This window comes from Bos javanicus, chromosome 5, assembly GCF_032452875.1.
Source record: "Bos javanicus breed banteng chromosome 5, ARS-OSU_banteng_1.0, whole genome shotgun sequence".
Classification (NCBI taxonomy): Eukaryota; Metazoa; Chordata; class Mammalia; order Artiodactyla; family Bovidae; genus Bos; species Bos javanicus.
In genome coordinates, this window is record NC_083872.1 from 30124050 (window position 1) to 30137860 (window position 13811).

The window sequence follows — 13811 nt, forward strand, 5'->3', positions numbered from 1 at the left end:
TGTACTATGAGCAACAGATAAACTTTTGTTGTTTATAGTCATTGAGATTTGGGGATTATTTGTTAAAACAGCAAAACCTAGCTTATCTTTACTAACATAGTCTTCCTATTCAAGAAAATGATATACGTTTTTTTCTGTTCAGGGTGTGTGTGTATGTGTGTGTGTATGTGTTCTGTTGGAGTTTTTAAAGTTTTCATCTAGCTCTTGAATATTCTTTCATAAGTGTATATCTTGGTAGTTTTTATTTTTGATGTTATAAACAGACTCTCTCCTTCTATGACATCTTCTAACTGGTTGTTATTGATATAAAGGAAAGCTAGATTTCTCTATATCAATTTCATATGCAGCCATCTTACTGTATTCAAAAGCATGTGATCATTTTTCAGTTGATATTCTTGAGTTTTCCAATTACATAAACATATCCCTCGTAAATAATAATGTTTTTACATCTAGATTTTTCCAATTTTTAAATATCTCATTTCTGTTTCTTGACTGCCCGAATTGATTAGGACCTTAAGAACTGTATTAAAAAATATTGGTGATGTGGCCACCACCACCAGGCCACCTTTGCTCATTTGACTTTCTCAGAGTAACAGCTGGTAGTGCCCTTCCATGGCCTAATGTTATTTTTTTCTAGGAAAAATTCACCTTCAAGAATGTTTAAAAGGATTGTTTATATTTATATTTTACTTTCTAAAAAAGCTGCAAAACATCTTTAACCTTAATCAATTTCATTTTGAGGGGAGTTATTTTATCCATTCCTTTGTAATTCAGAATGCCAAAATATAAGTCATTCTTTCACTGCTAATTACTAAAATGTAAATATGAGTTGATTAAAAATGTAATGATGATAGAGGACATCATTCTAGTATCTGTCACTAAAAAATGCTGGCTTTTGGGTTGAAATACATTGTATCATATTAAAGAAGTATCCTTCAGCTCCTGTTTCATTATTTCTTTAAAATCAAGAGTGGATGTTTAATTTTGTTAAGTTTATTAAATTACATTTTGTTAAATATGATTTCAGCACTTCATTTTCATGGTTATCAGAGAAAATATTTTCTCCTAAGATTTATTAATATGACTAATGTTTTAAACTATCATTGCATCCTTAGAATAAATCCTATTTGTATTGGGTTGGCAAAAAATTTGATTGGGTTTTTCTTCAGCATCTTACAGAAAAACCTGAATGAACATTTTGGCCAACCCAGTATCCTTCTTTGAGTGTGTTACATTTGCTAATATTTTATTTAGGACTTTATTTTGTACTGATATCCATTCATAAGTTTGACTGGTAGTTTATTTATTTATTTTTGGTGCTTTCTTTGTCAAATTTTGGTATAATTTTAAGTTTTGGTATAATTTTAAGTCTGGCATCATTTTAAAAATGTGAAAACTTTCTTTTCTATGCTGTAAAACAATTTAATGATAAAATTAGCTGTTCTTTTTAAGTTTGACAGATTTTACCTATGATACTATATGAACTTGGTGCTTTTGTGGGAAATTCTTTGACAATTTAATTTTTATATGGCAATTAAATTTTTTTATAATTATTGAAGATTTTGAAGACCTAAGTGACATGATGTGACCTGTTTTGGTAAAATCATTTAAAAACTGAAATAGATAGATCAACACATCATAACAATATTTAATTTATACACATAACTTTAATCCCATCAAGGATCAATTCATTCATTTTCAGTAAGCTCTTCTTTAATATTTAATATTATAATGATCAAATCAGCAACAAGTCTAACAAGGAATTACATACTGACAGATGAACAATTCCATAATAAAAATGGCTGAGTCAAGAAGACATTGTATTGGAAAGAAAATGTAAACTATAATAATATAAATTATTTTTGAATAAAGAAATTTTTGTAGAGCCTCTGTAAGTAAATATTTCATATTTAAATACTAAAATACTGTTTTAGAGTTATATTACCACATGATCAGTATTAATATACCTGAGAAGCAATGATGGAGAGGATATAAAATTATACCATGTGCTAATAATGAAACATTTCATTTCCGTATGTATTGAAGAAAGTTCTTAAAGATACTAAATGTGGTAGTGATAGATAGGATTTAACTTATCATTTAGTTCATCATCAACATTTTTAAGAATATGACAGGGACTGAGTTAGGCCCAGGGGGTGGAGGGTGAAAGGATACAAAAATGTTGTATCCTTCCATATCTCTGCCTCGAGGGCACACATAGTCTCCTCAGAAACAATCACACAAACAGATGACTATATAGTATGAGGTGGAAAGAACAATGATGGTATACCACCAACTCCATACAGAAGACTGAGCAGACACGAGAGTTAGGTGAAGCTTCTAGGCGTTCAGACTTTTGAATTATGTCTCAAAGAACTAGTGAGAGTCATTAAGGCAGCAAAGGCAGAGAGTCTAGCAGAACAAAGAAAGGAAGCAAGACGCAAAGTGTGTGTATGTGTGTGTGTGAAAAGAGTAATTGTTTCAAGGAATGGTGCACTATATCCACATAAGATGGCGGCAAATTTAAATGAAAAATGTTTTGTGTGTTCTGATTGCTTCACCAACTGGCCATTCCTCCATCTCTCTCCCTTTCCTTGGGCCTCTCTATCCCCTGAGATACACAATAATAATGAAGTTAGGCCAATTAATAACCCTACAAAGGCCTCTAAGTTTTAAAGTGGAAGGACGAGTCTCAAGTCTCTCACTTTAAGTCAAAAGCTAGATTATGAATGAACTTAGCAAGCAAACCAAGTTGAAAGCCAAGAAAGGCTGAAAGCTAGGCCTTTTGCACCAATTAGCTAAGTTGTGAATGCAAAGGAAAGTTCATGAAGGAAATCAAGAGTGCTACTCTAGTGAATCTTACAAATGATAAGAAAGACAGTCTTACTGCTGATGTGAAGAAAATTTTAGTAGTATGGATAGAAGATCAAACCAGCCACAACATTCCCTTAATGGAAAGCCTTATCTAGATGAACGCCCTAATTCTCTTCAATTCTATGAAGGCTGAAAGAATTGAGGAAGCTGCAGAAGAACATTTAAAGCTAGTAGAGGTTGATTTATGATGTTTAAGGAAAGAAGCCTCTTCATTACATCAAATGCAAGGTGAAGCAGCAAGTGCTGATACAGAAGCTGTAGCAAGTTATCCAGATATAGCTAAAATAATGAAGGCGGGTACATTAAAAAAAGCAACAGTTAGAACTGGACATGGAACAACAGACTGGTTCCAAATAGGAAAAGGAGTACGTCAAGGCTGTATATTGTCACCCTGCTTATTTAACTTATATGCAGAGTACATCATGAGAAATGCTGGGCTGGAAGAAGCACAAGCTGGAATCAAGATTTCCTGGAGAAATATCAATAACCTCAGATATGCAGATGACACCACCCTTATGGCAGAAAGTGAAGAGGAACTAAAAAGCCTCTTGATGAAAGTGAAAGAGGAGAGTGAAAAAGTTGTGTTAAAGTTCAACATTCAGAAAACTAAGATCATGGCATCTGGTCCCACCACTTCATGGCAAGTAGATGGGGAAACAGTGTCAGACTTTATTTTGGGGGGCTCCAAAATCACTGCAGATGGTGATTGCAGCCATGAAATTAAGAGACGCTTACTCCTTAGAAGGAAAGTTATGACCAACCTAGATAGCATATTGAAAAGCAGAGCTATTACTTTGCCAACAAAGGTCCATCTAGTCAAGGCTATGGTTTTTCCAGTGGTCATGTATGGATGTGAGAGTTGGACTGTGAAGAAAGCTGAGCACTGAAGAATTGATGCTTTTGAACTGTGGTGTTGGAGAAGACTCTTGAGAGTCCCTTGGACTGCAAGGAGATCCAACCAGTCCATCCTAAAGGAGATCAGTCCTGGGTGTTCATTGGAAGGACTGATGCTAAAGCTGAAACTCCAGTACTTTGGCCACCTCATGCGAAGAGTTGACTCATTGGAAAAGACTCTGATGCTGGGAGGGATTGGGGGCAGGAGGAGAAGGGGACGACAGAGGATGAGATGGCTGAATGGCATCACTGACTCGATGGACATGAGTTTGAGTGAACTCCAGGAGTTGGTGATGGACAGGGAGGCCTGGCATGCTGCAGTCCATGGGGTCGCAAAGAGTCGGACACGACTGAGCGACTGAACTGAACTGAACTGACACTAAAAAAAAACATATTTTCAATATATATAAAACAGTCTATATGGGAAGAATATGCCATCTAGGATTTTCATAGCTACAGAGGATTAGTCAATGCCTGGTTTCAAGGATTCAGAGCTTCAGACAGGCTGACTTCCTTGGTAGAGACTAATGCAGCTGGTGACCTTTATTTGAAGCCAACGCTCATTAACCACTTCAAAAATCCTTTGGCTTTTCAGAATTATGCTAATTCCACTCTCCCTATGTTCTATCAATGAAACAACAAAGCTTAGATGACAGCACAACTGTTGACAACATGGTCTACTAAATATTTTTCTGAGCAGAATGTTGAGCATTCTGCTCAGAAAAAAAGATTATTTTTATAAAAGATTATTAAAATATTACTCCTCATTGACAATGCGCCTGGTCACCCAAGAGCTCTAATGAAGATGCAGAATGGTTTTATGATGTTTTCATGCCTGCCAACACAGTATTCACTCTGCAACCCACGGATCAAGGAGTAATTCTACCTTTCAAGATATTTAAGTCTTATTATACATTTCATAAGGTTATACAGTAGCTGCCATAGATAATGATTTCTTTGATGGATCTGGGCAAAGTCAATTGAAAACCTTCTGGAAAGCATTCACCTTTCTAGATACTATTAAGGTCACTCATAGGATTCGCCTGGCAGTCCAGTGGTTAAGAATCCACCTTGCAATGCAGGGGACGCAGCTTTGATCCCTGGTCAGGGAACTAAGATCCCACTGCAGAGCAACTGAGCCTGCGTATCGCCACTATTGAGCCCACGTGTCACAACTAGAGAGTCCATACACTAACAAAGATCCTGCCTGCTGCAACTAAGGTTCAATGCAGCCAAAATAAATATTTTGTTTAAAAGATCATTCATGATTCATAGAAAGAAGGCAAAATATCAACATGAACCGGAGTTGAGAAGATGATTCCAGCCTTCATGGATGACTTTGAGGTGTTCAAGACTTCAGAGGAAGAAGTAACTGCAGATGTGGTGGGAACAGCAAGAGAACTAGAATTAAAAGTGGAGCCTAGTGATGTGACTGGATTGCTGGAATCTCATGATGAAACTTGAACAGATGAGGAGTTGCATTATGGATGAGCAAAGAAAGTGCTTTCCTGAGATGGAATCTATTTCTGATGAAGGTGCTGACAAGATTGCTGAAATAACAACAAAGGATGTAGAATATTACATAAACTTCATTGATAAAGTAGTAGTAGGGTTTGAGAGGACTGACTCCAATTTAAAAAAAAATTCTACTGTGGGTAAAATGCTACCAAATAGCATTGCACACTACAGAGAAATCATCCATAAAAGACATCCATAAAAGGACATCCATAAAAGGACAAGTCAATGATATGGCAAACTTCATTGTTGTCTTATGTTAAGAAATCGCCAGGGCTTCCCTGATAGTTCGGTGGTAAAGAATCCACCTGCCAATGCAAGAAACATGGGTTTGATCCTTGATCCAGTAAGTCCCACGTTCCTTGCAGCAACTAAGCCCATGCACCACAACTATTGAGCCTGTGCTCTAGAGTCTGGGAGCTGCAACTACTTAGCACACATGCTGCAGCTACTGCAGGCTGCAAGCTCCAGAGCCCATGCTCAGGGACAAGGGAAGCCGCTGCAGTGAGAAACCCACGCACTCCAGCTAGAGAGCAGCCCCCGTTGCTGCAACTAGAGAAAAGCCCACGCAGCAACGGAGACTCAACACGCCATAAATAAATAAATAAAATTATTTAAAAAAAAGAAATCACCAAAGCCACCCAAATCTTCTGCAGCTACTACCTAATCAGTCAGCAGTCATCAGCTCTGAGGCAAAACTCTCCCAGCTCAGATGTTGGTTAGCACTCTTTAGCAATAAACTTTTTATTTATTAAAAACAGAAATATAGTTAATTCAAAATGTTGCATTAATTGTAGAGTGATTCAGTTATACATATATATATATATGGATATATATATATATATATATATATATATATTCTTTTTCAGATTCTTTTCCATTATAGGTTATTACAAGAAACTGAGTATAGTTTCCTGTGCTGTACAGGTCCTGGTTTACCTGTTTCATAAATAGTAATGTGTGTAGTTCAGTTCAGTCACTCAGTCATGCTCGAGTCTTTGTGACCCCATGAACTGCAGCACTCCAGGCTCCCCTGTCCATCACCAACTCCCAGAGCTTACTCTAACTCATGTCCATTGAGTTGGTGATGCCATCCAACCATCTCATCTTCTGTCATCCCCTTCTCCTCCTGCCTTCAATCTTTCCCAGCATCAGGGTCTTTACAAATGAGTCAGTTCTTTGCATCGGGTGGCCAAAGTATTGGAGTTTCAGCTTCAGCATCAGTCCTTCCAATGAATATTCAGGACTGATTTCCTTTAGAATGGACTGGTTGGATCTCCTTGCTGTCCAAGGGACTCTCAAGAGTCTTCCCCAACACCACAGTTCAAAAGCATCAGTTCTTTGGTGCTCAGCTTTCTTTTTAGTTCAACCCTCACATTCACACATGACTACTGGAAAAACCATAGCTTTGACTAGATGGACCTTTGTTGGCAAATGTGTATATGTGTATATATGTGTAAATGTGTATATGTTAATCCCAAACTCCTAATTTATCTCCCCCACCCCCTGGTTACCCTTTTAGTAGCCATAAGTTTATTTTCTATGTCTGTGAGTCTATTTCTGTTTTGTAAATAAGTATACTTGTATCTGTTTTCTTTTTTTGGCCTTCTCTGACTAGGAGTCTAATCCATGCCCTTTGTAGTAGAAGCACAGAATCCTAATCACTGGACTACCAGGAAATTCCCTGTATTATTTTTTTAGATTCCAAATATAAATGATATCATATGATATTTATCTCTCTGTGTCTGACTTATTTCACTTAATATGATAATCTCTATCTAGGTCCATCCAAATGCTGCAAATGGCATTTCATTTTTTATGGCTGGGTAATATTCATATATATATGTGTATATGTATATATATACACACACACACCACATCTTTATCCATTCATCTGTTAATGAACATTTAGGTTGCTTCCGTGTCTTGGTTACTACAAACAGTGCTGCTATAAACACTGGGTGCATGTATCTTTTCAAATTAGAGTTTTCTCTGGATATATGCCCAGGAGTGGGATTATAGGATCATGTGGTAACTCTTTCTAGTTTTTTAAGAAAACTCCATATTGTTCTCCATAATGCCTATAGCGTCTATACCAATTTACATCCCCATTGACAGTGTAGGAGGGTAGTAATAGTTTTATATCCAAATCTTAGTCATATTTTCTCTTTAATGTCAGGAAGAGCTTGGTTCAAATTTCTAGTTCTGAACGTCTCTAAGATTTTAATGTGCTGACTCAAATTTGTAAAACTGATGATGTAATGATATATACTTCAAAGAATGATTGTGATGGTTAAATGAAATACTATATTTTAAACTATTAAAATGTTTTATTTAACATAAATTTTAAAATAGAAACATCTCCAGCACAATGATTGATGCATAGTAGATGCTCAGTAAATGTTAAAGCACCTTCCTTTGAATCATAATTCTATATCAAATACTATAAAATATTTATTAGAATGAGGGCAGTATTTTACCAATATAAGTACAATTTGCTAAAAGAGTGGGAACAAGCGGTAGAAAGAAATGAACAAAAGTGTTTCTAGATAGAAAATTTTAAATAATGAGACACCTCAGTGGTTGCTATTGGAGTGGGTGATTAGATATTGAATTACATTTTAAAACACATAAACAATAAAATTTCTAAGTTTGAAATGAAACTGCAAACTTTTCCAAGTAGGGACATATAATTTCAATAAGGAAAAACTATGGGAAAAGTCTAAAAGACTGTGTGAATAGAGAGAAAAATGGCAGGAAAGATTTGACATGGAAAATAAGACTTATTGGGAAGATCTAATACATAGCATAGTGATTATAGTCAACAACACTGTATTTATGGGGACTTCCCTGGTGGTCCAGTGTTTAAGAATCCACCTTCCAATGCAGGGAACACAGGTTCAATCCCTGGTCCAGGAACTAAGATTCCACTTGCAGAGGGGAAACTAAGCCAGTGCTCCGCAACTAGAGAATCTCATGCTCTGCAACCAAGAACCCATGTTCTGCAATGAAGAGCCAGTGCAGCAAAAAAAACAAAACAAAACTATGCTTGTAGACTTCAAAGTTGCTAAGAGACCAGATCTTAATTTTTCTTATCACAGGAAAGAAATGATGATTATGTGATTAGCTAACACTACAGTGGTAATCATATTGCAGTATATAAATGTATCATCAAATCAACACATTATACACCTTAAACTTAGTTTAAATTTATATCTCAATTTTATATAGATATAAAATACCTCAATTATAAATATACACAGTCACTTATATCTCAAATACATATGAAATATGGTTATTAGAATGCTACCCAACTGGTTAATTGAGAACGCCTTTATTTATAGGAATGGATGTGATAGGAATTTGGTAACACATGGAGAAATGATGCAGGAGATGCATGTGTATGATTCCATGTGATTAAAAACACATGTAATCACAGGGAACTATGCTTATATCTTGCAATAACCTATAACGGAAAAGAATCAGAAAGAGACTGTACATACATTTATAATATTTATACTATTTATACACATGTATATTTATAAATAACTGAATCACTTTGCTGTGACACAACATTGTAGATCAACTATACTTTTCAATAAGAAAACTGGAAAAAAACACATGTAATAAATATGATCATAGAAGTAGAAAAATAAAAATCACCTATGGGATATGAAAAAAATGCTAAGGCTATTGGAAAATTAATTTTAAATGAAATAACTTAGAAAGCTAATATATTTATTAAATGACCCATATATACAGTACATTCTATGCTATTAATTATAACCCATAAAGGAGACCTAAACATTATTCCCTTCCCCCCACAATCTCTCTATATATGTATATGTGTTGCACTAAGTCGCTTCAGTCATTTCTGGCCTGACTCTTCCCTACCCGCCAGGCTCCTCTGTCCATGGGATTCTCTAGGCAAGAACACTGGAGTGGGTTGCCATGCCCTCCTCCAGAGGCTCTTCCCCTCCCAGGGACTGAGCATGCATCTCCTGCAGCTCCTGCTTGCAAGCAGATTCTTTACCACTGAGCCACTGGGGAAGCCCCTCTATATATGAAAAACACATTTATTTAGAAAAACATCTTCAGTGTGTTCCCATTGCCTACCTTCCCCTAAATCCAAACTCCACAACATACCTTTTTTTTAAAGCCTTTCATAATCCAGCTGTTTCAGTCTTATCCCCCAATATGTATCCTTTCACATATCTGTTTAAAAAGTTCCATACTATTCACCACTCCCAAAATATAACTTTCATTGTTTTGCCGGTATTTATAGTATTCCCTCAATCTGGAATTCTTCATCCCCTTTTTCTCAGACTTTAGTGGCTGTAAGGTTTACCTAAGATTTTGTTTAAATACAGATCCTGAAGCCTACCACCAAGCTTTTTTATTCAAAAGGTCTGGGGAGGTACCCTGGAATCTGCATATTCAACGAGTACCACTCTCCCTCCTCCCCACAAGATGAATCAGTCCAGGTGATTAGGGTCCACACTTTGAGAAGTATTGTTATTGTGGGAACAAAGATCTGGGTTTGCTTCCCAAATCTGTTATTAATTAATTATGTGACTTTTGAAAACTTGTTCAGATTCCTTTTCCTCTCCTGTAGAATGGGGATGGCAAAAAAACTATCTAGGCCCAAATGTTGTGGCACAAAAAACAGAGAGTACTACATCCTCCAGATCGTATTTAGCATTTTCCTATGGAGCCTTCTTTATTCCTCTTGTTAGAATTAATTATGTTTTCCTTTTTGCTCAAACAGATCAACTGCTATTTAGCATTTATTTCATTCTCTCTCTGACACGGTTAATTTTTATGAGTCTTCTAACCTGGCTTGTAAGTGCTTTGAAGGCAAGGACAGTCTTTTTCAAGGTATTAAATACCTTCTATATGTCTTATATATATCACTACTAAAATATTACTGTATTTTAAAAGAAGGCAATGCCAACCCACTCTAGTACTCTTGCCTGGAAAATCCCATGGACAGATTTTCCATCCTGGTAGGCTACAGTCCATGGGGTCACAAAGAGTTGGACATGACTGAGCAACTTCTTTCTTTAAAAAATAATAAGCAATACTACTGTAACACTAAAAACTCTGTGCGGAGTTAAATAAAAATTTGACAGTCATATAGAGTTTTGAAAGTTTAATCATATAGGGAACTAGATGATGGTCACATTAAGCAAGCCTGCCACCCCTCTACCATCTCTACTTACTAAGGATGAGGTGAGAATGGAAAGTAACTGAGGCCAGGTTTGCTGAGTTAGTGTCAGTAATTTTATCAACCTAATTCTTGTTAATTTTTCCAAGAAACAACATAATTAAACGATTACAAGCCATCCAGATTACTGGAAGAAGTTATGAGACCCAGAACCTCTACATAATGCTGAAGAGAATTGATGATTATCAAAAAAAGATAATGCAGATCTGGACAGAGAAGCAGAATTCTCTAGAGCAGAAACGGAATCAGTGCCTAAGGAAAATGATGTACTTATTCAGCCAGGTAATCTGTTTTCTATTTCTTCTCCCCAGTCTGTTGTAAGAAAAGTGAAAGGGGCAGGTTTTGAAAATATTAATAACGATTCCCTAGAGATACCAGGTATATTAGTTCCCTGTGCTGCTGTTAACATATTACAAATTTCATGGCTTAAAAACAACAGAAATGTATTCTCTTACATTTTGGTTCCTTCCAGATGCTCTGAGGGAGAAATTTGTTCCAAGCTTCTCTTCTAGACTCTGGTGGCTATAGACAATCCTTGGCATTCCTTGGCTTGTCGTTGCATAACTCCAGTCTCTGCCTCTGTCTTTTCCGTGGCCTTCTGCCCAGTGTGTTTTTTGTTCTTTCCTATTATAAAGCCAGTGTATCCTTGGATTTAGGACCCATCTGATTAAACCAGGATGATCTCATCTTGAGATCCTTAACTTAATTATATCTATTGATGGTGGTGTTTAGTTGCTCAGTCATGTCAACTCTTATGCAACCCTATGGACTATAGCTTGCCAGGCTCCTCTGTCCATGGGATTTCCCAGGAAAGCATACTGGAGTGGATGGCCATTTCTTACTCCAGGGGATCTACCCAACCCAGGGACTGAACTCACATCTCTTGCATCTCCTGCACTGGCAGGCAGATTCTTTACCACTGTGCCACCTGGAAGCCTGTAAGAATGGGAGAGACTTCCAGAAATGCTCAACTCCTTCCTAGTAAACCCACATTTACCAGCCTCTAGATATGAAAACTCTTGAAGTCATTGCTCTCCAAATGATTCTTGGTGTTTACTTCTTTCCTCAAAACTATTAGAAAGCAAGTTTTAATATCAAGCATTTACAAAAAAGGAGATAAGAGTTAATTAACTTGCTTACAGAGTACCAGGCACAGAAGATCCTGTTAAACTCTGACATTCACCCAGTGTGAATGGGCGCATTCATTCTGATAACCGTCAGTATTGCTTTTGGAAGTGATAGTGACCTTCCAAAGTTACAGAGCTGAGATTAGAGTTCTTTGCTCTGGAATTACATGCTGCCCTTACTTTCTCCAACATGCAGCTCTGGAATGTTTTTGGAGTTCTAGGAATATTTTCTATTTATACATCATTCTGTTTCACTAAAGTAATTAATTAATAAGATTAGCTTACTTGCTACTCTAGAAGGTACAGAGAAACTTCTCATTATAGACATGCATGTTGTGAATTTTTTAGAAGTTACTTTTTTTTTTGGTCGTGCCACACAGCCTGCAGGATATGTTTCTCAACCAGGGATTGAACCCAGGCCTGGAATGAAAGCCTAGAAGTCTAACCACTAGGCAATCAGGGAACTCTCCAGAAATTACATTATAAGTTACAATATATAAATATTAAAACTCTCTCACCTTAAAAATGAATATTTTTGACAATTGTGGGTTTGGAAAGTATGACCAATGTAGATGGAGTAAGTGAATTGGCAACGTCATGAGCTGTCTAACAGGAATGACGATGTCTAGGGCATTTCAAAAGATGAATAAAGGTCTGGGGTCAGAAAAGCTAGAATCTAGATAATGAAGTAGGTATGAAGGTATTAAGAAAGGAGAGGGAAAAACAAAAGGAATAAAAGGGTAGAAATGCATAAATACCTTACACTGAATCAGAATGGTGGTCAAGAAGTTGGTTCTGCTACCAGATTGGCTTTACTACATACTAGCTAAGAGACCTCGGGCAAGCCACTTAAATTTTCTGAGCTTCATATTCCCATATGTAAGGCAAGGATAATAATAGCACCTATCTCATAAGACTGTAAATATTAAATGAAAGTGAAGTTGCTCAGTCGTGTCCGACTCTTTTCGACCCTATGGACTGTAGCCCCACAGGCTTCTCCGTCCATGGGATTTTCCAGGTAAGAATACTGGAGTGGGTTGTCACTTCCTTCTCCAGGGGATCTTCCTGACCCAGGGATCGAACTCAGGTCTCCCACACTGCAGGCAAGTTAACATATAGAAAGATCTGACAGTTAATGTTAGCTATCATTACATTTGCACAGTGCTTCTTCACGATTTGTGAAGTTTTCCAAACATATTATACAACTCTCACAACAACCTTGTATTATTATTCTTGTTTTAGAAATGAGAAGAAAGAAGTGCTGATAAAATTGGCAACTAACCCAAAGTCACAAAGCTAGGAAATGAGAGAACTAAAACTAGAACTTAAAGCAGGACCAGGGTCTTTATATATTAATAGCCGCTAACTCTGAAACTGTGTGTTGGAGGTGAGTACAGATTGAGGAGTGGTTGGAGGAAGGGAGAAAAGGCATGGAGAAAGAGAATTTGGAAGAGGAAATATGTCATAGTTTAGCTAGGGCCAGATCAGAAGATCATCCTAAAGACTTCAGCCCTTTCTTTTCATGATTTCCTTTTTCTGACTTATTTATTTTAGCTTCAAGAGACATATAAATTGAATCTCGATCAACCTATCCCTTTGGTCATTGAAAAAAAGCAAAAACCTGCCTCTACCAAATCTGTTCAACAGCCATGCCCAAAGCTACTGAAAGAAGACAACAGGAAGTATAACATTCTCAATAAATTTAGGTGTGTGGTAGGAAAGAGTTACGTTAAACTTTCTTTGGATAATAAATGGAACCTAATACTTTTTTTTTCTGCCCAAGAGATTCCCCTTCTCCACAATTATGATACGGTGCAATGGATAATGGTGGTGCAAGTATTAATCTTCTTAGCTAGTCTGCAAAAGGCTTATTTCTACTTAAAAATTTAACATCTAGTTTTGAGTTCCTTTTAAAAATGAAGTTGATTCTTCGTTAGTAAGAAACAAATTATTTCAATATACACAATAAAGAAACTTAGAAACATTTTCTTAAAAAAAAAAAAGGTAGAAACTTTGGGAAAGAAAAAGATTGTTGTGGAGGTAGGGCAATAGCCTGAATATGGAATGTATACTCCATGAAGCTAAGAAAGTTGTTTAAAATGTATTAGTAGATAAAGTCATGGAAAGGCAACTTTCAAGGAGAAAAAAAGCTATTTCTGCAAATTCTACTATTA

General features: G+C 36.5%; 1 protein-coding gene across 1 annotated transcript in view; it reads left to right on the forward strand.

The window, feature by feature from the left end:
* The window catches only part of FAM186A (family with sequence similarity 186 member A), an 84090-nt gene that overhangs the window by 62743 nt on the left and 7536 nt on the right, over positions 1–13811 (forward strand). Inside the window, exons 5-6 of the mRNA XM_061416133.1 lie at positions 10600–10792; positions 13192–13343. Coding sequence (XP_061272117.1) covers positions 10600–10792; positions 13192–13343 — 345 coding nt within the window. The remainder of the gene's footprint in view (positions 1–10599; positions 10793–13191; positions 13344–13811) is intronic.